The 25860-nt window shown below is 41.6% G+C and overlaps 1 protein-coding gene across 1 annotated transcript in view; it reads right to left on the bottom strand.

Moving 5' to 3' along the window:
• The window catches only part of LOC120058001 (PTB domain-containing engulfment adapter protein 1-like), a 42088-nt gene extending 30345 nt beyond the window's left edge, over positions 1 to 11743 (bottom strand). Inside the window, exon 1 of the mRNA XM_039006486.1 lies at positions 11655 to 11743. Coding sequence (XP_038862414.1) covers positions 11655 to 11682 — 28 coding nt within the window. The 5' untranslated portion in view covers positions 11683 to 11743. The remainder of the gene's footprint in view (positions 1 to 11654) is intronic.
• Positions 11744 to 25860: the final 14117 nt, after the last annotated feature.

The following is a 25860-nucleotide window of genomic DNA, read 5'->3' as shown; positions in this document are numbered from 1 at the left end:
TTCACTTTAATGAATTACACAGCTAATGTTCCCATGGGCCAGGCTGGACAGTAGCCATCACCTGGAACTGGGCCCTTACAGGAAAACAATGGCCAATTAATCTCACATTTGTCTAATTCAGAGTTTTGTTGGATCAATCAGTAGGCCCCGGGGGACTGAAGTCTAAAATACCTCCAGCAGTATTTAGATGTCCGTACTCCAGATATCCGTTTTAATTAAATGTGAGTGGACGGATACAAATGGTTAATCATTAAGGGTAAAAGAAAATACAATGGATCTTCTCCAACAATCTCTTCCGACACAATGCAATACAATGAGGGTAGTTTTCTTCGTTAATGCCAGTGAATAGGACTCGGAGTGGGGACCGTTCTTGTGTTCCATGGCACTTAATATTTCCAACCGTCATCACCTTTAGGGTAATGAGGAAACTGATGACAGTAAAGAATTTCGCCTAAACAGTCGATGATGGTTTCCTATTTTATGTTGCACCCATCTCAAGGCCATTTTGAATCATATTTTCGAGAAATGTTCAACCTTTATTGATGCTACAAGAGTGATGCCTAACAACTATCCCAAAAGGTTACTCATCATACTCCCAGAGGACAACTCAAAGGTCAAACTGACAAGAGCACCACTGCTAATTGCTCAATCAAATAAAATGGTGATTGGTCGTGTACACAAAATGCTAACACCCAAATCCCCCAAAATAAAATAAATGAATTAAGAAATAGAGAATTATTAGAACTAGCAAGGTCCAGAATATAATTAAGTATAAACTAAGCAAAAAAAGAAACATCCTCTCACTGTCAACTGCATTTATTTTCAGCAAACTTAACATGTGTAAATATTTGTATGAACATAACAAGAATCAACAACTGAGACATAAACTGAACAAGTTCCACAGACATGTGACTAACAGAAATTGAATAATGTGTCCCTGACCAAAGGGGGGGGGGGGGTCAAAATCAAGTCACAGAACAGCGCAAACTGGCTCAAACCAGAATAGAAAGAGGAGTGGGAGGCCCCGGTGCATAACTGAGCAAAAGGACAAGTACATTAGAGTGTCTAGTTTGAGAAACAGACGCCTCACAAGTCCTCAACTGGCAGCTTTATTAAATAGTATCCGCAAAACACCAGTCTCAACGTCAACAGTGAAGATGCAAATCCGGGTTGCAAAGAAAAAGCCATATCTCAGACTGTCCAATAAAAATAAAATATTAAAATGGGCAAAAGAACACAGACACTGGACAGAGGAACTCTGCCTAGAAGGCCAGCATCCCGAAGTCACCTCTTTACTGTTGACGTTGAGACTGGTGTTTTGCGGGTACTATTTAATGAAGCTGCCAGTTGAGGACTTGTGAGGCGTCTGTTTATCAAACTAGACACTCTAATGTACTTGTCCTCTTGCTCAGTTGTGCACCGGGGCCTCCCAATCCTCTTTCTATTCTGGTTAGAGCCAGTTTGCACTGTTCTGTGAAGGGAGGAGTACACAGCGTTGTACAAGATCTTCCGTTTCCTGGCAATTTCTCGCATGGAATAGCCTTCATCTCTCAGAACAAGAATAGACCGACGAGTTTCAGAAGAAAGTCTTTGTTTCTGGTCATTTTGAGCCTGTAATTGAACCCCCAAATGCTGATGCTCCAGATACTCAACTAGTCTAAAGATGGCCTGTTTAATTGCTTCCTTAATCAGAACAACAGTTTTCAGCTGTGCTAACATAATTGCAAAAGGGTTTTCTAATGGTAAATTAGCACAATTAACACAGGAGTGATGATTGCTGATAATGGGCCTCTGTACACCTATGTAGATATTCCATTAAAAATCAGCAGGTTCCAGCTACAATAGTCATTCACAACATTAACAATGTCTACACTATTTCTGATCAAGTTGATGTTATTTTGAGCAAAAAAATTGCTTTTCTTTCAAAAACAAGGACATTTCTAAGTGACCCCAAACTTTTGACCGTGGTAGTATATATACACTGCTCAAAAAAATGAAGGGAACACTAAAATAACACATCCTAGATCTGAATGAATGAAATATTCTTATTAAATACTTTTTTCTTTACATAGTTGAATGTGTTGACAACAAAATCACACAAAAATTATCAATGGAAATCAAATTTATCAACCCATGGAGGTCTGGATTTGGAGTCACACTCAAAATTAAAGTGGAAAACCACACTACAGGCTGATCCAACTTTGATGTAATGTCCTTAAAACAAGTCAAAATGAGGCTCAGTAGTGTGTGTGGCCTCCACGTGCCTGTATGACCTCCCTACAACGCCTGGGCATGCTCCTGATGAGGTGGCGGATGGTCTCCTGAGGGATCTCCTCCCAGACCTGGACTAAAGCATCCGCCAACTCCTGGACAGTCTGTGGTGCAACGTGGCGTTGGTGGATGGAGCGAGACATTATGTCCCAGATGTGCTCAATTGGATTCAGGTCTGGGGAACGGGCGGGCCAGTCCATAGCATCAATGCCTTCCTCTTGCAGGAACTGCTGACACACTCCAGCCACATGAGGTCTAGCATTGTCTTGCATTAGGAGGAACCCAGGGCCAACCGCACCAGCATATGGTCTCACAAGGGGTCTGAGGATCTCATCTCGGTACCTAATGGCAGTCAGGCTACCTCTGGCGAGCCCATGGAGGGCTGTGCGGCACCCCAAAGAAATGCCACCCCACACCATGACTGACCCACCGCCAAACCGGTCATGCTGGAGGATGTTGCAGGCAGCAGAACGATCTCCACGGCGTCTGCAGACTGTCACATGTGCTCAGTGTGAACCTGCTTTCATCTGTGAAGAGCACAGGGCGCCAGTGGCGAATTTGCCAATCTTGGTGTTCTCTGGCAAATGCCAAACGTCCTGCACGGTGTTAGGCTGTAAGCACAACCCCCACCTGTGGACGTCGGGCCCTCATACCACCCTCGTGGAGTCTGTTTCTGACCGTTTGAGCAGACACATGCACATTTGTGGCCTGCTGGAGGTCATTTTGCAGGGCTCTGGCAGTGCTCCTCCTGCTCCTTCTTGCACAAAGGCGGAGGTAGCGGTCCTGCTGCTGGGTTGTTGCCCTCCTACGGCCTCCTCCACGTCTCCTGATGTACTGGCCTGTCTCCTGGTAGCGCCTCCATGCTCTGGACACTACGCTGACAGACACAGCAAACCTTCTTGCCACAGCTCGCATTGATGTGCCATCCTGGATGAGCTGCACTACCTGAGCCACTTGTGTGGGTTGTAGACTCCATCTCATGCTACCACTAGAGTGAAAGCACAGCCAGCATTCAAAAGTGACCAAAACATCAGCCAGGAAGCATAGGAACTGAGAAGTGGTGTGTGGTCACCACCTGCAGAACCATTCCTTTTTTGGGGGTGTCTTACTAATTGCCTATAATTTCCACATTTTGTCTATTCCATTTGCACAACAGCATGTGAAATTTATTGTCAATCAGTGTTGCTTCCTAAGTGGACAGTTTGATTTCACAGAAGTGTGATTGACTTGGAGTTACATTGTGTTGTTTAAGTGTTCCCTTTATTTTTTTGAGCAGTGTATATACACACACACACACACACATACATATGTACACATATATATATATATATATATATATACATACAAACACACATACAGTATGGAGGGAGTATATGAATAGAAAAGGTGTGTACGTCAGTAGTTATATAGGATGAGCCTTGACTAGAATGCAGTATCTAAACATATGAAGTGGATAAAACAGTATGTAGACATTTTTAAGAAGACCAGTGTTCAAGGACTATGTATTGTACATAGGACAGCAGCAGTCTCTAATGCCTTGTAAGCTTAAACCTTGATGAGAGTACACTGTAGGTACGGTGATTGCAGCACAAATGTTTCGATAAGGTTGTTCAACGCAGTGAAACAGTAATTCACCTCTGCATTCGATCAAGTCAAAGCTGACAATGAGATTGCTTGGTATGCAAACTCTTCGTCACATCATGCGTCTGTTTGCTGGGCAAAGCAGCCATGCAAGCAGTGGTTCACATCTACAGCTAGGGGAAATGGCATAGGCTAGGTAACATTCACAAGTGTTAAAATGACATTAAGGCAGTGCCCTTTGTGGGAACCATTAGCAGAGAAATGCCCATAAATCATTTCCCTGTCAAAGAGAATGCAGCTTTTCAGAAGACAGTAGCTATATAATGAATGACCCAAACATTCTCAGGGAACAGCTCTGTTTTTCTTTTGTATATAACCTCTGTATACCTGTAGATGAATGTCATATTCATATACAGTATGTTCCATATATGGAACTTACAGTAACAAGCCTTAAAGACATTTAGTACAATCTTCCATCCCCATAAAAATGCTAGTTATCTATAATTTTTACAAGGCAGAGGTCCCTGTATTATTTGTCCAGCTGCCTCATTTGCCTGCTGGTCAGAGGAGTTAAACTAAGCTCAGTTTAACACCTCCTGCATTATCGCTAGTGTACATTTTTACATTTCAGCAGAAGCTCTTATCCAGAGTGACTTACAGGAGCGATTGGGGTTAAGGGCCTTGTTCAAGGGCACATCGACAGACTTTTTTACCTAACCCTCACATTTGATTTATTGTTACTCATTGAACAAACTGAGATCAATTCCAGGATAGCACATGGAATCAGGATCAAAATTGCCCCCTTCACCATATCTACAATAAAAAAAAATGTAAGTGTGTTTCCTGAAATGTTCACTTTTTATGAGCTAGACTTTGTACATTATTTACCCTTCTCCTCTATGGAAACATTTATCTTTCTGTGTGTGCATGCACGAGTGCGTATGTACAACATTAAAATACATTTTGTTGTACACGGTTACAAGTAAGACAGTACAGTACCGTGTCTGTCATTACCGCCATGTAAGACAGTCCAGTCCCGTGTCTGTCATTACTGCCCTGTCAGACTGTACAGTATTGTGTCTGTCATTACTGCCCTGCAAGACTGAACAATACTGTGTCTGTCATTATTGCCCTGCCAGACTGTACAGCACTTTGTCTTTCACTTAACTTCTCTAGGGTAGGGGGCAGCATTCGGAATTTTGGATGAAAAGCATGCCCAAATTAAACTGCCAGCTACTCATCCCCAGAAGATAAGATATGTATATTATTAGTAGATTTGGATAGAAAACACTCTGAAGTTTCTAAAACTGTTTGAATCATGTCTGTGAGTATAACAACACTTATTTAGCAGGCGAAACCCCGAGGACAAACCATTCAGATCTTTTACTTTTTGAGGTCACTCTTTTCAATGAGTTTTCATTGGGAAACCAGATTGCAAAGGGACCTACTTGCAGTTCCTACCGCTTCCACTGGATGTCAACAGTCTTTAGAAATTGGTTGAGGTTATTCCTTTGTGTAATGAAGAAGTACGGCCATCTTGAAGGAAGGTCACTCGAAGTGTCCTGTTTGTTAGAGGCGCGAGACCAGAAAGCTAGCTACAGTTGGTTTTAATCCTGTATTGAACACAGATCATCCCGTCTTCAATTTGATCGATTATTAACGAAAAAAAATACCTAAAGTTGTATTACAAAAGTAGTTTGACATTTTTTGGCAAAGTTTACAGGTAACCTTTGAGATATTTTGTAGTCACGTTTGAGCAAGTTGGAACCGGTGTTTTTCTGGATCAAACGCGCCAAATAAATGGACATTTTGGATATATATCGACGGAATTAATCGAACAAAAGGACCATTTGTGATGTTTATGGGACATATTGGAGTGCCAACAACAGAAGTTCGTCAAAAGGTAAGGCATGAATTATATATATATAATATATATATTTCTGCGTTTTGTGTCGCGCCTGCAGGGTTGAAATATGCTTCTCTGTCTTTGTTTACTATTGTGCTATCCTCAGATAATAGCATCGTTTGCTTTCACCGAAAAGCCTATTTGAATTCTGACATGTTGGCTGGATTCACAACCAGTGTAGCTTTAATTTCGTATCTTTCATGTGTGATTTAATGAAAGTTTGATTTTTATAGTAATTTTCATAGTAATTAATTTGAATTTGGCGCTTGGCTTTTTGCCAAGTGAGACAGTAGCGTCCCGCCTAAACTGAGATTTTTGGATATAAATATGAACTTTACCGAACAAAACATACATGTATTGTGTAACATGAAGTCCTATGAGTGTCATCTGATGAAGATCATCAAAGGTTAGTGATTAATTTTATCTCTTTCTGCTTTTTGTTACTCCTCTCTTTGGCTGGAAAAATGGCTGTCTTTTTCTGTGACTTGGCTCATACCTAACATAATCGTTTGGTGTGCTTTCGTCGTAAAACCTTTTTGAAATCGGACACTTTGGCTGGATTTACAACATGGATTTACACATGTTGTTTTGAATTTGGCGCCCTGCAGTTTCACTGGCTGTTGACGAGGTGGGACGCTGCCGTCCCACATACCCTAGAGAAGTTAACATTCCCACATCATCATAACATCATACCGCCCAAAGATTGCGCCGAAGAGGATGGCTTACGTTTTACATGACCTTAACCAATTGTGCTATTTTGTTTAGTTTTTTTGCGTTGTTTGTTATACTTAACTTATTTTGTACATAATGTTGCTGCTATGACCGAAAATAACTTCTGGACATCAAAACTGGGATTACTCACCACGAACTGGAAGAAGATTTTTCCTTTAACGAGTCCGACGAGATAGATATACTGCTCTCCCGGGAACAGGCCCAGATCCCCGTCATTTGCGAGAAGAAAAGACGGAGGAAAAGAGGACGCAGATCGGGCTGCCTTTTGAGAATCCGTAGGCGAGCGAGTAAACTCTCACTGCCATCAATTCTACTTGCTAACATGCAATCATTGGAAGTAAAAATGTATGACCTACGACTACAATTATCCTACCAACGGGACATTAAGAACTATAAAATCTTATGTTTCACCGAGTCGTGGCTGAACAACGACAAGGATAATATAGAGCTGGAGGAATTTCAATGCACCGGCAGAACAGAGATGCTACGTCTGGTAAGACGAGGGGTGGGGGTGTGTCTTTTTGTCAATAACAGCTGGTGCGCAATGTCTAATATTAAAGAAGTCGAGAGGTATTGCTCGCCTGATCTAGAGAACCATATGATAAGCTGTAGACCACACTACCTACCAATAGAGTTCTCATCTATATTTTTCGTAGCCGTCTATTTACCACCACAGACCGATGCTGGCACTAAGACCGCACTCAACCAACTCTATACCGCCATGAGCAAACAGGAAAATGCTCACCCAGAAGCGGCGCTCCTAGTGGCCGGGGACTTTAATGCAGGTAAACTTAAATCAGTTTTACAACATTTTCACCAGCATGTCACATGTGCAAAGAGGGAAAAACAATCTAGACCACCTTTACTCCACACGCAGAGATGCATACAAAGCTCTCCCCCGCCCTCCACTTGACATTTCTAACCATAATTCTATCCTCCTGATTCCTGCTTACAAGCAAAAATTAAAGTAGGGAGTACCAGTGACTCACTCAATATGAAAGTGGTCTAATGATGCGGATGCTACACTACAGGACTGTTTTGCTAGCAGACGGAATATGTTCCGGGATTCATTCAATGGCATTGAGGAGTATACCTCCTCAGTCATCTGCTTCATCAATAATTGTATCGACAACATCGTCCCCACAGTGACCGTACGTACATATCCCAACCAGAAGCCATGGATTACAGGCAACATCCGCATCAAGCTAAAGGCTAGAGCTGCCACTTACAGGAAGTGGGACACTAATCCGGATGCCTATAAGAAATCCTGCTATGCCCTCAGACGAACCATCAAAACAGCAAAGCGTCAATACAGGATTAAGATTGAATCCTACTACACCGGCTCTGATGCTCATCGGATGTGGCAGGCCTTGAAAACTATTACAGACTACAAAGGGAAAACCAGACGCGAACTGCCCAGTGACGCGAGCCTACCAGACAAGCTAAATGCCTATGTGAACACCTATGTGATAATGCTGTTCATTGACTACAGCTCAGTGTTCAACACGATAGTGCCCACGAAGCTCATCACTAAGCTAAGGACCCTGGGACTAAACCCTCTGCAACTGGATCCTGGACTTTGACGGGCTGCCCCCAGGTGGTAAGGGTAGGGAACAACACGTCTGCCCTGCTGATCCTCAACACTGGGGCCCCTCAGGTGTGTGTACTTAGGTGAACAGGGAGTACAGGAGGGACTATGGCTTCGTGGCCAAACATGACTCCAACACCATCATTACGTTTGCTGATGACACAACAGTGGTGGGCATAATCACCAACAACTATGAGACAGCTAAAAGGCAGGTGGTCAGATAACTGTCAGTGTGGAGCCAGGACAACAACAACAACAACAACAACAACAACCTCTCCCTCAATGTGAGCAAGACAAAGGAGCTAATCGTGGACTACAGGAAAAAGCGGACTGAACAGGCCCCCCTTAACATCAATGGGGCTCTAGTGGAGCGGGTCGAGAGCTTCAAGTTCCTTGGTGTCCACATCACCAACGATCTATCATGGTCCAAACACACGAAGACAGTCGTGAAACCTTTTCCCCCTCAGGAGACTGAAAAGATTTGACATGGGTCCCCAGCTCCTCAAAAAGGTCTACAGCTGCACCATCGAGAGCATCCTGACCGGTTGCATCCCCGCCTGGTATGGCAACTGCTCGGCATCTGACCGTAAGGCTTTACAGAGGGTAGTGCGTACGGCCCAATACATCACTGGGGCGAAGTTTCCTGCAATCCAGACAGCGGAGATTGAAGTATCTGTCCATAGGACCACTTTAAGCCGTACACTCCATGGAGCTGGGCTTTATGGAAGAGATGCAAGAAAAAAGCCTTTGCGTAAAGAAAAAAAAATAAGCAAACACATTTGGTGATCCGCCAAAAGGCATTTGGGAGACTCCCCAATCATGTGGAATAAGGTACTCTGGTCAGATGAGACAAAAATTGAGCTTTGGCACAAACCCAACACCTCTCATCACCCCGAGAATACCATCCCCACAGTGAAGCATGGTGGTGGCAGCTGTGGGGACGAGCTTCAGCACTTGGTGGTCCCGTTCTGTGAGCTTGTGTGGCCTATCACTTCGCGGCTGAGTCGTTGTTGCTCCTAGACGTTTCTACTTCACAATAACAGCACTTACAGTTGACCCGAGGCAGCTCTAGCAGGGCAGGAATTTTACAAACTGACTTGTTGGAATGGTGGCATCCTATGACAGTGCCATGTTGAAAGTCACAGAGCTCCTCAGTAAGGCTATTCTACCTCCAATGTTGAGCTATGGAGATTGCATGGCATTGTACTCGATTTTCTACAGTTGTCAGCAACGGGTGTGGCTGAAATAGCTGAATCCACTCATTTGAAGTGGTGTCCATATACTCTTGTATATATAGTGTATATCAGACAAATGTTTTTGCTCAGCTTGTAGTCAGACCGACCAGACAAATAACTGGTGATTTGTTCTTCCCCTTGCAGAATGAGGAACAGTATTTTGTTTGTCCTGCTGATTTTACAACCACATTTTGGCATCAGTGCAAATTAATAAATACAAGTTGAAGGAATATGTAAGAATGAGAAAAAAAACTATTCTAACAAAATGCAACAACTTTTGCTCATATGCCACTAGAAATGTTAACGCTAATTCATCAATCGCGAAAGCAAGAAAAGTACCAGTGAAGAATCTCTGCTAAAACATTCAATCTCAACAGGCGGATTTTAATAACCACACCAAATGTATCAATTTGCACAGTCGTGCTTCCCCTAAACTACATTGAATTGAACTTGGCAAAACTACACAATTACTCATGTCTATACAAAAAAAAATATAAGCCTTCAAAAACAAAAGTACACCAGAGAGCATGATTTAGCCACAAAATAGCTGTCATTTTTTTAAAATGACAAGGCCAGGGTATAAACAGTCGGGAATTGCGCAATTTGGGCAGCGTGTGTTCATCTTATCAAATAGCTGACTGTTGCTTTGCGGCTGTGTCAGTGAAAAGCATCTAAAATAGGCCTATGCCTTTTCCAATATTTCAAAACACAAATCACTGGAAAAACAGAAGAGACAAAGAAAATACTTTTATTAGCTTAATCTAATCATCACATTAGGAATAGTAGGCTATTTTACATTAGTCTGCAAATGCGTCTAATACTTTATCATAAATGTGTATATATGTTTTTGCTTCCCCTAACTTCAAACTCACCGGTGATGAAGGTGATGCTCTCCCTATTCCGTTAAAATAAATTTGACTGCAGCCAACCAGAGAGCACTAAAATAACACAGGTATTGAGAGGTAGGACAGAACAACAACCAGTACTGTGCCCCTGTCATTGCTGGCTTTGTGACTGACAGGCGCCTGTTCTATCTACAGATCACCAGAACATGCATATCATTCAATCTAGCGGGAGAAGGCTACACTGACTTTTATGACTAACGAATTGAAACTTCAAAATTAAAAGAAGCCTAGTTAATTAATGAAGTGGAACAGTAGCGTGTTATTGGCTATTAAGCCGACGGCCGGCGCTTATGGAAAACACTGATACCCTTTTCTATTTTCTTACCAAGCCCCTTATCAGTTATGAGCAATGCTCTGGTAATGAACGGTTGTCTCCAAAAGCCCAGTGTTCTGTGTTGCTATGGGGTAAAATGTCTGTTTTGTTCGGGGAGGGTTCGGAGGAACCTTTGTCCTCTGCTGAAAGACTTTAATGCCCTCTTTATTATGCCAGATGGCTCTGTAGTTCTCTACAATCACACAGAACTGGACAGGGTGCAAGTATGTTTGGAGGCATTTGTGGGCCCATCACTACGAGGCAGGGAATGGTAAACAGCCACTGTGCCTGGGGAACACTTCACTGACTACTTTCTGCGTCAGCTGAAAAGCCATAACTTCTTTGTTATGCCAAACCTCTCAATAGACTCCTTAAACGCACCCTCCAGAGTCTGAGTTGATGATATTGACAAAGTATCAACTTATATTCCTGAGAAAGTAAAAACCAATAAAAATTACAGTAGGGGCAGTATTGGAGTACCTTCGTGCCAAGCTGCATTTAAATATTGTCCATGAAAAGGTAATGTAAATCGGAAGCAGGAGAAGTGGTCTGTCTAGCCTGATTACTGTCTTTATTTACTCATTGTGTGTCTGACAGGTCCGGGGGAAATTACAAAGCTCAAATATCACTAGAAAACCCTGGGCCGCCTGTGCACCAAAATTGTCCAGCAGGGTCTTTGGACTTATCATGAAAACAGTCTTTTTGGTCTTAATTTAAGGTAAGGGTAAGGCATAAGGTTAGCCGTGTGGTTAAGGCTAGGGTTAAGGTTAAATGTCAAATCTGATTTTAAGAAGAGAAATTGTAGAAATAGGTGGGGTTTATGACTTTGTGTCTGTGTTAACTAGTGACAACCCGGGAGTTGGAGTGGTGGGACAGATGGAGATGCAAGATGTTGTTGCGAAACCTCAACGGTCAAGTCAGACATGTTCAGTACCACGGTGCTTATGTAGATTACGCCTGTTAGCTCCAGGTATAAGAACAAGTAGCTCATTGAACAAAGGATACTTGACTTGAGCCAAGTAGCCTTGAGCCATAATATGAGACATAATATGATCTGAGGTAGATCTGGGCTTAATGTTAATCTGCTTAACAAATGTGGAAGAGAAACAAAATGAGTGCTCACCTTTTTTCCTGTTAAAAGCCCGGTTCATACTGGAAAAACCTTGTGTCTTTGAGATCCCTCCTGTGTATTTGCCAATATACCACCTGGAATATTCCACCTGGAAGGAAAAAACAAAACGTTTCAGAATCCTTTAAAATATCAGACCCTCAACAAACAAAACCTGGAAAATGTTACTACCTACGGCCTACCCCAGGTTTGGCCGGGGTTAGGCCGTCATTGTAAATAAGAATTAGTTCTTAACTGACTTGCCTTGTTAAATAAAGGTTAAATAAAATAAATGAAAAAGAAGCATGATCTTTAGATAAAATGTAGTCTATTTCAGAAGAAAAGAATAGCATACTGTGAGTTGTCCTTATGTTAGGTCCTGGTGTGGCTACGCAAAATGGCTGTGGGCTACACTAGTTCATTTAGCAGACAAGATTAGTTTATAATTCTGTGGAATTATTTTATATTATTTCATAGTATGAAGAATACAATTAAACAAAACTGAAAAATATAAATATTTTCTCCAAACGATTTGAGGGAGTACGCACATGCGGCTATTCTGTGTTAAGCAGTTAACAAAGAAACAGGTACTCCTATATGCTTAATGTACAGTTATTAATGTAACTTTAGTTGTTCTACAAACGTTGGGCTATATGTTTTGATTTTTAATACATTGTAAGGCTGCATGATGAGACTAATGATGACTTGAAAAAAGTCACTTGAAAGGCATGAGCTCTGCTTTGTTTTTTCACGCAGGCTGTACACACTCTCATTCACAATTTGAAAAGCACTTGATAATGCCTCAAATTTCACGGCAGCATCCCCTTTGTGGCCGTAATGCACCTTTAAACATCCATGCCTTTTGCAGCCAGTGGCAGTTGTGCCCTTCTCCCTAAGTGCTGCGCAATCCGAAAGTGTCTCACACTGCTCTCCGTACAGGTTACAAGTTAAGACAGACACATCGGTGACACAACTGTGTGCGTCCTTATCCAATTCTGAGGTGCATATTGAAGATATTGGAAGAACTGTCCACATTTACTTTGTCAGCCAACAAGATGAGTAGGCCTAACAAACAGCAAAATCACTAGTCTGTCAATCTACTATCCCCCATAGTACAAAAGTCGACCTATTCGATTCTGTGCGAGAAATAAATATTCCAAAGAGTCTGGGACAGTTGTGGGATGCGATAGATCACAAATTAATACAACCCTTAGCATATTTTTTTTTATGCAATGTGGCTGTTGCAACATCTCAGAACGTTTAGCTTAAAATGTTAATAAACAATTAGGCTATTTATTCACATTATAAGCACAGCAAAGCGCACATGGTAGTAGGCTATAACCTGGAAAATTTTACCAAAAAAAACAACTAACTAATGTCTGAAGTCAGCCTGTGATTTAGGAAACCCACCCTCTGACAGAAAGCCAATGTTTAAGAAGTCAGAATATCCACCGATGAAAACCTAGGCCCACCTGCAAAACACCTTGTGTTTACCTTTGGGTTAAAGTCATTTACCATCTGAGTAGGGGAGTTGACCATTTTGGTATTTTTGACGGCTAGACTTGTTAGTCACTGTCGATATATCACACTAAAACAGGTCAAAGGTCAAAAGAAATCAACTACTGCTGGTCGACTTCGTAGTAACAGTAAATATCGCTTGAGACCAATTTCTGGATTTTTTTTATTATTTATTTATTTTTGCCACAATCTGTTGCATTACAGCATAACCTTACTGGGAGAAAGGGGTTATATGCTTGTCGGTGGCTGCCCGAATAAATCCAACCAAAGTAGATTAGTTATTGTAGCAAAACGTAAGACTTCTTATATCAGCAAAGTCATGAAAAAATTGTAGCTTGCCCATAAAGCGAGGTTCAATGCTGTCATATTAAACTCTGCTGGATATAGCGTACATGTATGAACAGTGAATAGGCAACGGCATTATCGGGTTACAGTACGTCCATGTTCTCTTTGACCATTTACTGATGATCCCAACCAAGTGAGAACTTTTAATACCAAAGCTAAATGGCGATAAGGAGGAGAAGCTCAACTTAAAGTTCGTTTTGCAACCTTGCAATCTCTCCCCAACATTTTTTTACTGAGTATGTATGAATGAGAATGAGGAATCAAGACATTATACAACAAAGCATTAAGAGCACATTAACATTGCAAGGTTTAAAATGGTGTCCACATCACCAACAAACTATCATGGTCCAAGCACACCAAAACAGTTGTGAAGAGGGCACGACGAAACCGATTCCCCCTCAGGAGACTGAAAAGATTTGGCATGGGTCCTCAGATCCTCAAAAGATTCTACAGCTGCACCATTGAGAGCATCCTGACGGATTGCATCACTGCCTATGGTATGGCAACTGCTCGGCCTCCGACCGCAAGGCACTACAGAGGGTAGTGCGAATGGCCCAGAACATCACTGGGGCCAAGCTTCCTGCCATCCAGGACCTCTATACCAGGCGGTGTCAGAGGAAGGCCCTAAAAATTGTCAAAGATTCCAGCCACCCTAGTCATAGACTGTTCTCTCTGCTACCGCATGGCAAGCGGTACTGGAGCGCCAAGTCTAGGTCCAAGAGGCTTCTAAACAGCTTCTACCCCAAAGCCATAAGACTCCTGAATATCTAGTCAAATGGCTGCCCAGACTGTAAGGTCTACACACCTGTTGTATTCGGCGCATGTGACGAATTGAAATTGGATTTGAAATGCCAATTTCCAAAATCTGTTCTTAACTCACACAGATAGCTACTATACATAAGTAAGTTCTGCCTCAGAATAGGTTGACTCAATTATTTTGACAGTTGCTGCTTCTTTCTTCATCTCTTTCCTTACAAGTATTGATCAAGTCCCTTCCATAGTGATAGAATCCCTTCTCAGCCAGTGATTTTGGGAAAAGGTAGAAACCCATTTCTGAGTCAACTTCATTATACCTCGATATGTTTCCGTTCAAAACATCCACTCCTGCAAAACTTAAATGGAATGAAGCATTGATATAACTCATTTTACTCATGACGTACATTACACTTTAAAGCAAACATATTCTGATAAATATTCTGCTAAGGAACCAAATAAAATTTCTCAGATGAGTCCCAAGGATACAAATTACTTTATTGTCCAGACATAACAGCTGTTGTGAATCAAACAACAGAACAGAATTGAACCGTCCATATGATTGAAAAGTCCATTAAAAAAAAGATGTAATTAAAAAGGGTCCCGTCTTTGTTATGTATCCCTTTGATCCAACTGAAGGGCGACAACTTCCTTTCTAGATGGATAATATAGCATCCGGCTACAGTAGTCCTTCAATGCTGAATTGTATGCAATGAGGATGACACTGACCATTGTGTGTAATGTGTCATTCTGAAGATCTCATGGCAGACATGAATATGCTGTAGAAACCTTATTCAGATGCTCGACAGAGAATGCATACGATGAGTAGATGTACAGTACATAGATACTGAATATGATGATTTGTATTTGACACAGCATCACACAATCCCACAGCATCCCACAGTTATGCCAAGTTGGCTGGATGTCCTTTGGGTGGTGGACCATTCTTGATACACATGGGAAACTGTTGAGTGTGAAAAACCCAGCAGCCTTGCAGTTCTTGACACAAACCGGTGCGTCTGGCTAGGGCTGTTGAAGTCACAAAATGTAATTAGCCAGTGATTGTCAAGCAAATAACTGTCGGTCTCACAGTAATTGACCGTTAATTAATAAACATATTTAGCATCTCCTGGCTTCCACACGAGAGGCAAGAGGCGTCACTACAGTCCCTGGTTCGAATCCAGGCTGTATCACATTCAGCTGTGATTGGGAGTCCCATAGGGCGGCGCACAATTGGCCCATCGTCGTCCGGGTTTGGCTGGGGTAGGCCGTCATTGTAAATAAGAAATAAAAGATAAATTAAATAAATAAAAAAGAAGCATGATATGAAGGTAATGTAGTCTACTTCAGAAGAAAATAATAGCATACTCAGTTGTCCTTATGTTAGGTCCTGGTGTGGCTGTACCAAATGTTGTGGGCTACACTAGTTCATTTAGCAGACAAGATTAGCTTAAATTCTGTGGCATTATTTTATATTATTTTATAGTATGAGGAATACAATTGAATAAAGCTGAATGAAATATTATCTCCTAAACCACAGGTGTCAAACTCATTCCACGGGGGGCCGAGTGTCTGCGGGTTTTCGCTCCTCCCTTGTACTTGATTGATGAATTAACATCACTAATTAGTTAGGAACTCCCCACACCTGGTTGTCTAGGGCTTTATTGAAAGGAAAAACCAAAAACCTGCAGACACTAGGCCCTCCGTGGAATGAGTTTGACACCCCTGTCCTAAACGATTTGAGGGAGTGCGCACATGTGGCTATTCTGTGTTGAGCGGTTAATAAAGAAATAGGTACTCCTCCATGCTTAATATACAGTTATTAATGTAACTTTAGTTGTTCTACAAATGTTGGGCTATATGTTTTGATTTTTAATATATTGTACAGTGCCTTGCAAAAGTATTCATCCCCCTTGGTGGATTACATGGTGTCATGTAATGGACATACACAAAATAGTCCAAATTGGTGAAGTGAAGTGAAATAAAAAGCAGTTGTTTAAAAAAAATTCAAAAAAATAAAAAACTGAAAAGTGGTAAGTGCATATGTATTCATCCCCTTTCCTATGAAGCCCCTAAATAAGATGTGGTGAAACCAATTACCTTCAGACATCACATTAGTTAAATAAAGTCCACCTGTGTGCTATCTAAGTGTCACATGATCTGTTACATGATCTCAGTATATATACACCTGTAATGAAAGGCCCCAGAGTCTGCAACACCACTAAGCAAGGGGCACCATGAAGACCAAGGAGCTCTCCAAACAGGTCAGGGACAAAGTTGTGGAGAAGTACAGATCAGGGTTGGGTTATAAAAGAATATCAGAAACTTTGAACATCCCACAGAGCTCCATTAAATCCATTATTAAAAATGGAAAGAATATGGAACCACAACAAATCTGCCAAGAGAGGGCCGCCCACCAAAACTCAAGGAGGGCATTAATCAGAGAGGCAACAAAGAGACTAATGATGACCCTGAAGGAGCTGCAAAGGTCTACAGCGGAGATTGGAGTATCTGTCCATAGGACCACCTTAAGCCGTACACTCCACGGAGCTGGGCTTTACGGAAGCGTGGCCAGAAAAAAGGCATTGCTTAAAGAAAAAAATAAGCAAACACATTTGGTGTTCGCCAAAAAGCATTTGGGAGACTCTCAAAACATATGGAAGAAGGTACTCTGGTCAGATTAGACTACAATTTTGCTTTTTTGCCATCAAGGAAAACGCTATGTCTGGCGCAAACTCTAACTACCCGCTATTCAAAGTGCTCTGAAAAAATTAAGGGAATCGTTCACAAACATTGGCACATTCTAAAATCCGATGATAAACACATTCCCGAGATTTCGGGCCTTCCCTTGGTCGTATTCTCGCGGGGCAGAAATCTCAGAGACCAATTGGTACACTGATTTATCACCCCAAGATATTCCTGAACAACGTCTATTTGCACCCCTACTGGATGGAAACTACAAGTGTAATGGCTGTGCTCAATGCAATGGCACTTATAAATGTAGATCCTTCAAACACCTACAAACAGGGAAATCGCTCCCAATCAAACATGTTATTACGTGCTCCACTAAGGCAGTTATTTATCTTATAACTTGTCCTTGTGGTAAAAATGTTGTGGGTAAAACAAAGCGCGAATTAAAAGTACGTATCTCAGAGCATCGTAGCACCATTAGGTGCAAAAACTCGACTTACCCAGTTGCGGCTCACTTTTTGGAAGCAAACCACTCGATTTTGTCTCTGCATTATATTGGCATCGAACATGCCCCTCTAGGAGAGGGGGTGACCTTGATAATGTATTGTTAAAACGAGAGGCTGCCTGGAACTTTAAATTTAAAGACCCTTGCTCCCTTCGGTCTCAACGTAGACTTTGATCTGAAGCCATTCTTGTGATTATTGTGACTTATGCCATTATAATTGTTTGTAAGCTTGTGTAGTCTAAAATGAATCTATGATCGTATGCTATCCATTTGTTTTTTGTATGCTGTTCTTTGTATGCCATTTTAATATTTGAGAATGAACCAATGATATTAGGCCACACTTGGCCATGATTACAGACACCTGTGTGTCTTTTGACACTATATAAATGAGTCACCCTGCAGTGTTTGTGATTATACCCTGATGAAGACAGCTTGCCTGTCGAAACGTTGGATATTACATTTTTGCATCTGAGCTCCTAGAGCAGGGGTGTCAAACTCAAATACCCAGTGGGCCAAAATGTAAAACCTGAACAAAGTCGCGGGCCAACATTGAACAAATGAACCTTTTAATATGGACCCAAACAAGTTTTGCTTTAACATTGAATATGGAACAAGCATCGCTTATTACCATACAATATATAATTTAATAGTGGAGACATGCAAAATCGAATTTCAAATGAAAAAACACATCAATGGCATTCATTTATTAAATAAATAAAATTTAAATAAAAATCGTATGCCTCTTTTCTATTTGCAGCCTTCTGATTTAAATACCAAAATAAACTTTTTCCACTGGCTAATAATTTTACAAATAAAATGATAATAAATCAATCAACCATTCAAGCCCATGCCTTGTAGCAAGAAAAAGTGCACAAAGAAAACGTTAATTATTGCACACTGATCTAATCTGATGTGCCCAAGCCAGATACCTGGCATCTCTTCTTGGATGCTAGTTCATCAATGTCTGGGCTCAGGCTCTGAGCTGAAGAAATCCTCAGTATCGAGCGAAGGTGTTCATCAGTCAGACGTCTCCTGTGAGTTGTTTTGGTCATCTTCATCGAGGAGAAAAGTTGCTCGCATAGATAAGTGCTGCCGAACATGGAGAGCATCTGAGCAGCTTGGGTGCGGAGCTGAGGCATTGTGTCAGGGATGAACCGTGGAAACTGTGCGGCGTCCACAGCATCATACTTTGACTTCAGCGTGTCGTTGCACTGGAGTTCAATCAGCTCCATTTGGATGTTGGTTGGTGCATTTTCCACATCAACTGCGAAGGGATTACTAAGCAGTTCAAACCTACATTTCTGTACATCGAAGTCGGCAAATCGCCGGCTAAACTCAGCTGCGAGAACACTGAGTTTTTCAGCAAACTGTGCGCATGGGAACACGGCGGTAGAGATTCATCATGCACTTTTTCACGAACTCTCCCTCATTAAAGGGCCGGGCTGATTTTGCGATCTCTGCTGCCACTATATAACTAGCCTTTACAGCAGCCTCACTTTGTGATGTGGCTTTTTTGAACATATTCTGTTGTGAAACCAAACTTCTTTTCATCTCCTCTACTTTCTGGCTCCTTTGAGTCATGTCCAGGTCCTTGTATTTGTCATGGTGTTTCGTTTCATAGTGTCGTCTAATGTTGTACTCCTTACTTACAGCCACGTTGACTCCACAAACAAGACAAACAGGTTTGTCTTTTACATATGTAAACAGATATTCTGCCTCCCACTTGTCCAGAAAGCTCCTGTTTTCTGCCTTTCTTTTCGCCATTTTTGGGAAGGGATAGCGCGCTGACAGTTGTAGCGTCTATGTTGCTATGACAACTGTCACAGAGGAGAGGGCGTTTCTGGGTCCTGTCCTGATTGGCGCGCGAAAACAACAGCAGAGCATTATGGGATTCGTAGTATTAGCGGTGAATGCGCTGTATAATACCGGCGGGCCAGCTCTAGTAGTAATTTGGTATTGTCTCGCGGGCCAAATATAATTACCCAGAGTTTGACACCCATGTCCTAGAGTGTGCGGCTCTCCTTTATTTTCAAGTTTTCTACTCTGCAAGCCAGCACCTCGCCTAAATAAGTGTGCGTTTCTTTTTCTTCTAGATGGCGCAAACCCAACACCTCTCATCACCCAAGAACACCATGGTGGGGCAGCATCATGCTGTGGGGATGTTTTTCCATCGGCAGGGACTGGGACACTGGTCAGAATTGAAGGAATGTTGGATGGCGCTAAATACAATGATATTCTTGAGGGAAACCTGTCTCAGTCTTCCAGAGATTTGAGACTGGAACAGAGGTTCACCTTCCGGCGGGACAATGAGCCTAAGCATACTGCTAAAGCAACACTCAAGTGGTTTAAGGGGAAACATTTAAATGTCTTGGAATGGCCTAATCAAAGCCCAGACCTCAATCCAATTGATAATCTGTGGTATGACTTAAAGATTGCTGTACACCAGCAAAACCCATCCAGCTTGAAGGAGCTGGATCAGTTTTGCCTTGAAGAATGGGCAAAAATCCCAGTGGCTAGATGTACCAAGTTTATAGAGACATAACCCAAGAGACTTGCAGCTGTAATTACTGCAAAAGATGGCTCTACAAAGTATTGACTGAGGGGTGAATAGTTATGCACACTCAAGTTCAGTTTGTCTTTTTGAGAAATGATACAAACCCCCCAAAAATCAATCTTAATTTCAGGCTGTAAGGCAACAAAATAAGAAAAATGCCAAGCGGGGTGAATCCTTTCGCAAGCTACTGTAAGGCTGCATGATGATTTGAAAAAAGTCACTTGAAAGGCATGAGCTCTGCTTTGTTTTTTCACACAGGCTGTACACACTCCAATAGTCTCTCATTCACAATTTGACAAGCACTTTATATTGCCTCAAATTTCACGCTGGCATCCCATTTGTGGCCATAATGCACCCTAAAACATACTTGCCTTTTGCAGCCAGTAGCAGTTGTGCCCTTCTCCCTAAGTGCTGCGCAATCCGAAGTGTCTCTCACTCACACTGCTCTCCGTACAGGTTATAAGTTAAGACGGACACATCTCTGTCATGACGTGGCCCTCTTTGGGTATAGCGAGTTCGTTCTCTCTCTCTCTCAAACCCAGGTTCTGTTATCTCAGGTCGTAAATTCCCGGAGGAGACTCTCTCTCCTCAGGGCCAGGCAGTATAGAGAGAGTTTCACAGTAGAATAAAGGAACTTCTTCTACATCACAGAACTTGAGAACTGAACAATATCCATGTTTTGGAGAATGTGTAAACGGTCGGTGGAGTAAGCCAGCTACGACCCGGTCCATTTTGTTTCATGTTTGTGACCTCATGAAAGACAATACAGCCACATTATCATAACTCTGTTTATACAGGAGCCTCTGTTATGAGGTTTGCGTCTAATTATTGTATAAAATGAATGAGTAAAGATGAAACTATGTGAAATTATGTAAGGTGATGTTGAACCGTTAATGTGAGAGAATTGTATTCCCTTCAAAGTTTAACTAAGTCATTGGCCCGCCCCCGTGAGCACAAACATGATCTGGCTCATGGGACAGCCCTTTTCTGCTGTTACAAATAAAAAACCCACCTGAAGAAACCCCTTCAGACCACGCATACCTCGGTCAGCTGAGGGAGCAAAGGTTTGAGTAGAGACCACAACAACCTCCGTTTGTAATGGTTCTTGAATTCCTAACCATACCAAATGGTTAAACTCTGAGACTATTGATCACGACAGAATAAGAGCAACTCTTCGATACTAATTACTAGTCTGCAGCTAGAAATAATGTACCATTGAAGACCGACAACCGCCGAAACATCTAATCTATAACAACATTTCTGAATGGTACTCTGAGGTATCCATTCTAACCACGAAATACTTCATGAAGCAGAGAGACGATCAGATGAACTTTCCAACAGAAAGACAGACGATTCCAACAGAGATCATGATGACACACTGAGCGTAAATATATATTGATTGCAATTATTCCCGAATGAGTGAGCGTTCATGTGCAAAGGATTAGCATTTCAATCAATATAATTAGCAACTGTGTAGTGACTCATGTAATTCCAGCCCTCCTCAGTCCACACCCACTTCCCTTTGTCCACCAAGCCGTCATATCGGTTTAGCCCACTAGAGAACATCCCCTACTGTTTGTTTGTTTATGCATCTCTGTGATTATTTAGTTAGTAAATAAATGATTAAGACAATTGATGTACGGATGATTCATGGTAAAGGCTGGGTTCGTGCAGATAACCAACAATTTACAACGTTTGGAATGAGACTAACGTGAGGTAAAGAATAATTAATTAATTAGAAGACTAATTGATCAGATATTAAAATATCTGAAAAGTTAGGAAAATTATAACTTTGTAATCTGAAGATTTTCCTTGGTGCCCCGACTTCCTAGTTAATTACATTTGCATGATTAGTTTAATCACGTAATAATAATTACAGAGAATTGATTTGATAAAATAACAGTCTTCAATTTAATGATGTCAAAGACATGACAACTGTGTGGGTCCTTATCCAATTCCGAGGTGCATATTGAAGATATTGGAAGAACTGTCCACATTTACTTTGTCAGCCAACAAGATGAGTAGGCCTAACAAACAGCAAAATCACTAGTCTGTCAATCTACTATCCCCCATAGTACAAAAGTCGACCTATTCTATTCTGTGCGAGAAATAAATATTCAAAAGAGTCTGGAACAGTTGTGGGATAGATCCCAAATTAATACAACCCCCCCTAGCATTAAAAAAATGTTTTATGCAATGTGGCTGATGCAACATCTCAAAACGTTTAGCTTAAAATGTTAATAAACGATTAGGCTATTTCTTCACATTATCAGCGCAGCAATTTGCACATGATAATAGGCTATAAGCACAAATGTTCCATTAGCAGAAACCATAATGAAAATTACCGCAAATGCAACTATGCATGTAATGCTTTTATTATAAAGGTGCATTTTTCCAGTGAAAATTATCTTCCCCAAACTTTAAACTCACGTGCTGCTTATATATGCCAGTTAGGCTCCACACCCCTTGTAAAGCAGATTAACTTGCTTCATTTAAGAAGTTATTTGGCCACTTTAGTTGTGATACAAACCCTATTAAAATATATAGCCCTATGGGCAAGGCTACATGAGGTGTGCAACAATGATTCGAACAAGTTACAAAAAAAGGCAATGTTTCTTATACTGGAAATCATTCACAAGTGATAATATATAATTCACAAGTGATATCATCAACCATCAGACTATTCTTGATTTAAACGTGTCTTTACATATACTAAATAATATATAAACTCAGCAAAAAAAGAAACGTCCTCTCACTGTCAACTGTGTTAATTTTCAGCAAACTTAACATGTGTAAATATGTGTATGAACATAAGATTCAACAACTGAGACAAACTGAACACGTTCCAGAGACATGTGACTAAAGGAAATGGATTAATGTGTCCCTGAACAAAGAGGGGGGGGGGGGTCAAAATCAAAAGTAACATTCCGTATCTGGTGTGGCCACCAGCTGCATTAAGTACTGCAGTGCATTTCCTCCTCATGGACTGCACCAGATTTGTCAGTTCTTGCTGTGAGATGTTACCCCACTCTTCCACCAAGGCACCTGCACGTTCCCGGACATTTCTGGGGGGAATGGCCCTAGCCATCACCCTCCGATCCAACAGGTCCCAGACGTGCTCAATGAGATTGAGATCCGGGCTCTTCACTGGCCATGGCAGGACACTGACATTCCTGTCTTGCAGGAAATCATGCACAGAACGAGCAGTATGGCTGGTGGCATTGTCATGCTGGAAGGTCATGTCAGGATGAGCCTGCAGGAAGGGTACCACATGAGGGAGGAGGATGTCTTCCCTGTAACGCACAGCGTTGAGATTGCCTGCAATGACAACAAGCTCAGTCCGCTGATGCTGTTACACACTGCCCCAGACCATGACAGACCCTGCACCTCCAAATCGATCCCGCTCCAGAGTACAGGCCTCAGTGTAACGCTCATTCTTTTGACGATAAACGCAAATCTGACCATCCCCCCTGGTGAGACAAAACTGCAACTCGTCAGTGAAGAGCACTTTTTTGCCAGTCTTGTCTGGTCCAGCGACGTTGTGTTTGTGCCCATTGGTGACGTTTTTGCCTGTGATGTCTGGTGAGGACCTGCCTTACAACATGCCTACAAGCCCTCAGTCCAGCCTCTCTCAGCCTAATGTGGACAGTCTGAGCACTGATGGAGGCGCGTCCCTGGTGTAACTCGGCAGTTGTTGCCATCCTGTACCTGTCCCGCAGGTGTGATGTTCGGAGGTACCGATCCTGTGCAGGTGTTGTTACACGTGGTCTACCACTGCGAGGACGGTCAGCTGTCTGTCCTGTCTCCCTATAGAGCTGTCTTAGGCGTCTCACAGTACAGACATTGCAATTTATTGCCCTGGCCACATCTGCAGTCCTCATGCCTCCTTGCAGCATGCCTAAGGCACGTTCACGCAGATAAGCAGGGACCCTGGGCATCTTTTGGTGTTTTTCAGAGTCAGTAGAAAGGCCTCTTTAGTGTCCTAAGTTTTCATAACTGTGACCTTAATTGCCTACCGTCTGTAAGCTGTTAGTGTCTTAACGACCGTTCCACATGTGCATGAATTGTTTATGGTTCATTGAACAAGCATGGGAAACAGTGTTTAAACCCTTTACAATGAAGATCTGTAACATTATTATTTTATTTGGATTTTTACCAATTATCTTTGAAAGACAGGGTCGTGAAAAAGCGACATTTCTTTTTTTGCTGAGTTTGTGTGACATTTGTTTTGAATTAGAATGGACCATTATCATGCACCTGTATCAAAAAAGGTGCAGCGGGAAAAAAATACATGTCATCTATGCACTTAAATAGTGAATGGAGGACGCCATTTCCCCATAGTTTATTTTCATGCCAGCCAGGTAGGCTATACTCCTGTTGTAAATATGTGACCGATCGGCTCAAATCGGTCTTATGGAGAAAAAATTGAAATGTAATTTTTTTTACATTGGATACAAGTAGAGACTCAGAGCTCCAAAATGGTATAGCATACACTACAGTTGAGGAACAATGGGAAAGTAATTTTGCTTTGAAAGTTGATAAACTTGTAAACTCACTTATGAGAAAATGACATATGAATATTTTGGTACTACTACTGGAGAGCTCTTCTTTGTCTACAACCATTCAGCATCGTTCACACCATCTTAAGCTTTCGCCCCACCCATCTCTTTAAGGGTTGATTGAGCGTTCTGTACTAACAACAGCAGTCAATAACCCCTGTAAAGACCTTTACTATACACAGATTCAAAATAGCTATTGATAACAAATATGTATTTTGTGGTTGTGACCCAGAGACTCTTGATCATTTATTTTGGGACTGTTCTTATGTCAGAAGATTTGAGCGAGTTAGAAGATTTAATTTTAAAAGAAACTACTATTAATGTTAATTTGAAAGACTCTGATATGTTTTGATCAAAATTATATGGATCCTGATTTAACTTTCACTGTTTATCTGTTTATTTTTCATGGCAGATTCTTTATCCATAAAATGAACTGTGCGCAGAACAAAACTCTTCATATTGTTTAAGATAATAATATTTAAATTCTTTGACATTATCAGCAAGTGTAAAAACAAAAAAAGCAATACGTACCAAAAAACTTAAATTGAAAATGTATCTCAATATGTAATATCCCTGTCTTAGGTTTATGTACTCTTGTTTGTATATTTCTGTTTTTGTATTTGTTTCGTTCATAATAAAATAAAAAAGAAATACAAAAATAGCAGTCAGGCACCCAAGCTAACATGCTAGCTACTTCCAGGCACAAATGAGATTACAGCTCACTGAACATTCCTCGCCATAGTAGAGCTGGTTAGGCTGTTATGTTATCCAGAGCATTGGTGACTGCAACTGTGCTGTCAGATTGTCCATTTGTAAATTCAGAGCGTTTTGTACTCGGCGCGTTCAAGCGCACACTGGACACTCTGGCCGAGGAGGAGGGTTGATCCGAGTCAAGCACCCAAGCTAACATTAGCTAGCTTGCTAGCTACTTCCAGACACATAATGAGAGAACATCCCAATCTGAACATTTTACTCGCCCTAACAGAGCTGGTTAGGCTATTTTCATGTTATCCAGAGGGTTGGTGACTAACTGTGCTGCTGGCAACAATTGAATTACGCTTTTTTTGCTGACATTTACTGACACCGGCCATATTCAACAAGTGTTGAGCGTTCGTCAATTAAATCACTGACAGTGTCACCATCAAAGCACCCCCACACCATCACGCCTCCATGCCTCACGGTGGGAACCACACTTACTCTGCATTTCACAAAGACATGGCAATTGGAACCAAAAGTATCAAATTTGGACTCATCAGACCATTTCAACCATTTTAAATGTCAATTGCTCGTGTTTCT

The sequence above is a fragment of the Salvelinus namaycush genome, chromosome 13 (assembly GCF_016432855.1).
Source record: "Salvelinus namaycush isolate Seneca chromosome 13, SaNama_1.0, whole genome shotgun sequence".
NCBI classification, from domain to species: domain Eukaryota; kingdom Metazoa; phylum Chordata; class Actinopteri; order Salmoniformes; family Salmonidae; genus Salvelinus; species Salvelinus namaycush.
This window is presented reverse-complemented; position numbering and strand designations above follow the sequence as displayed.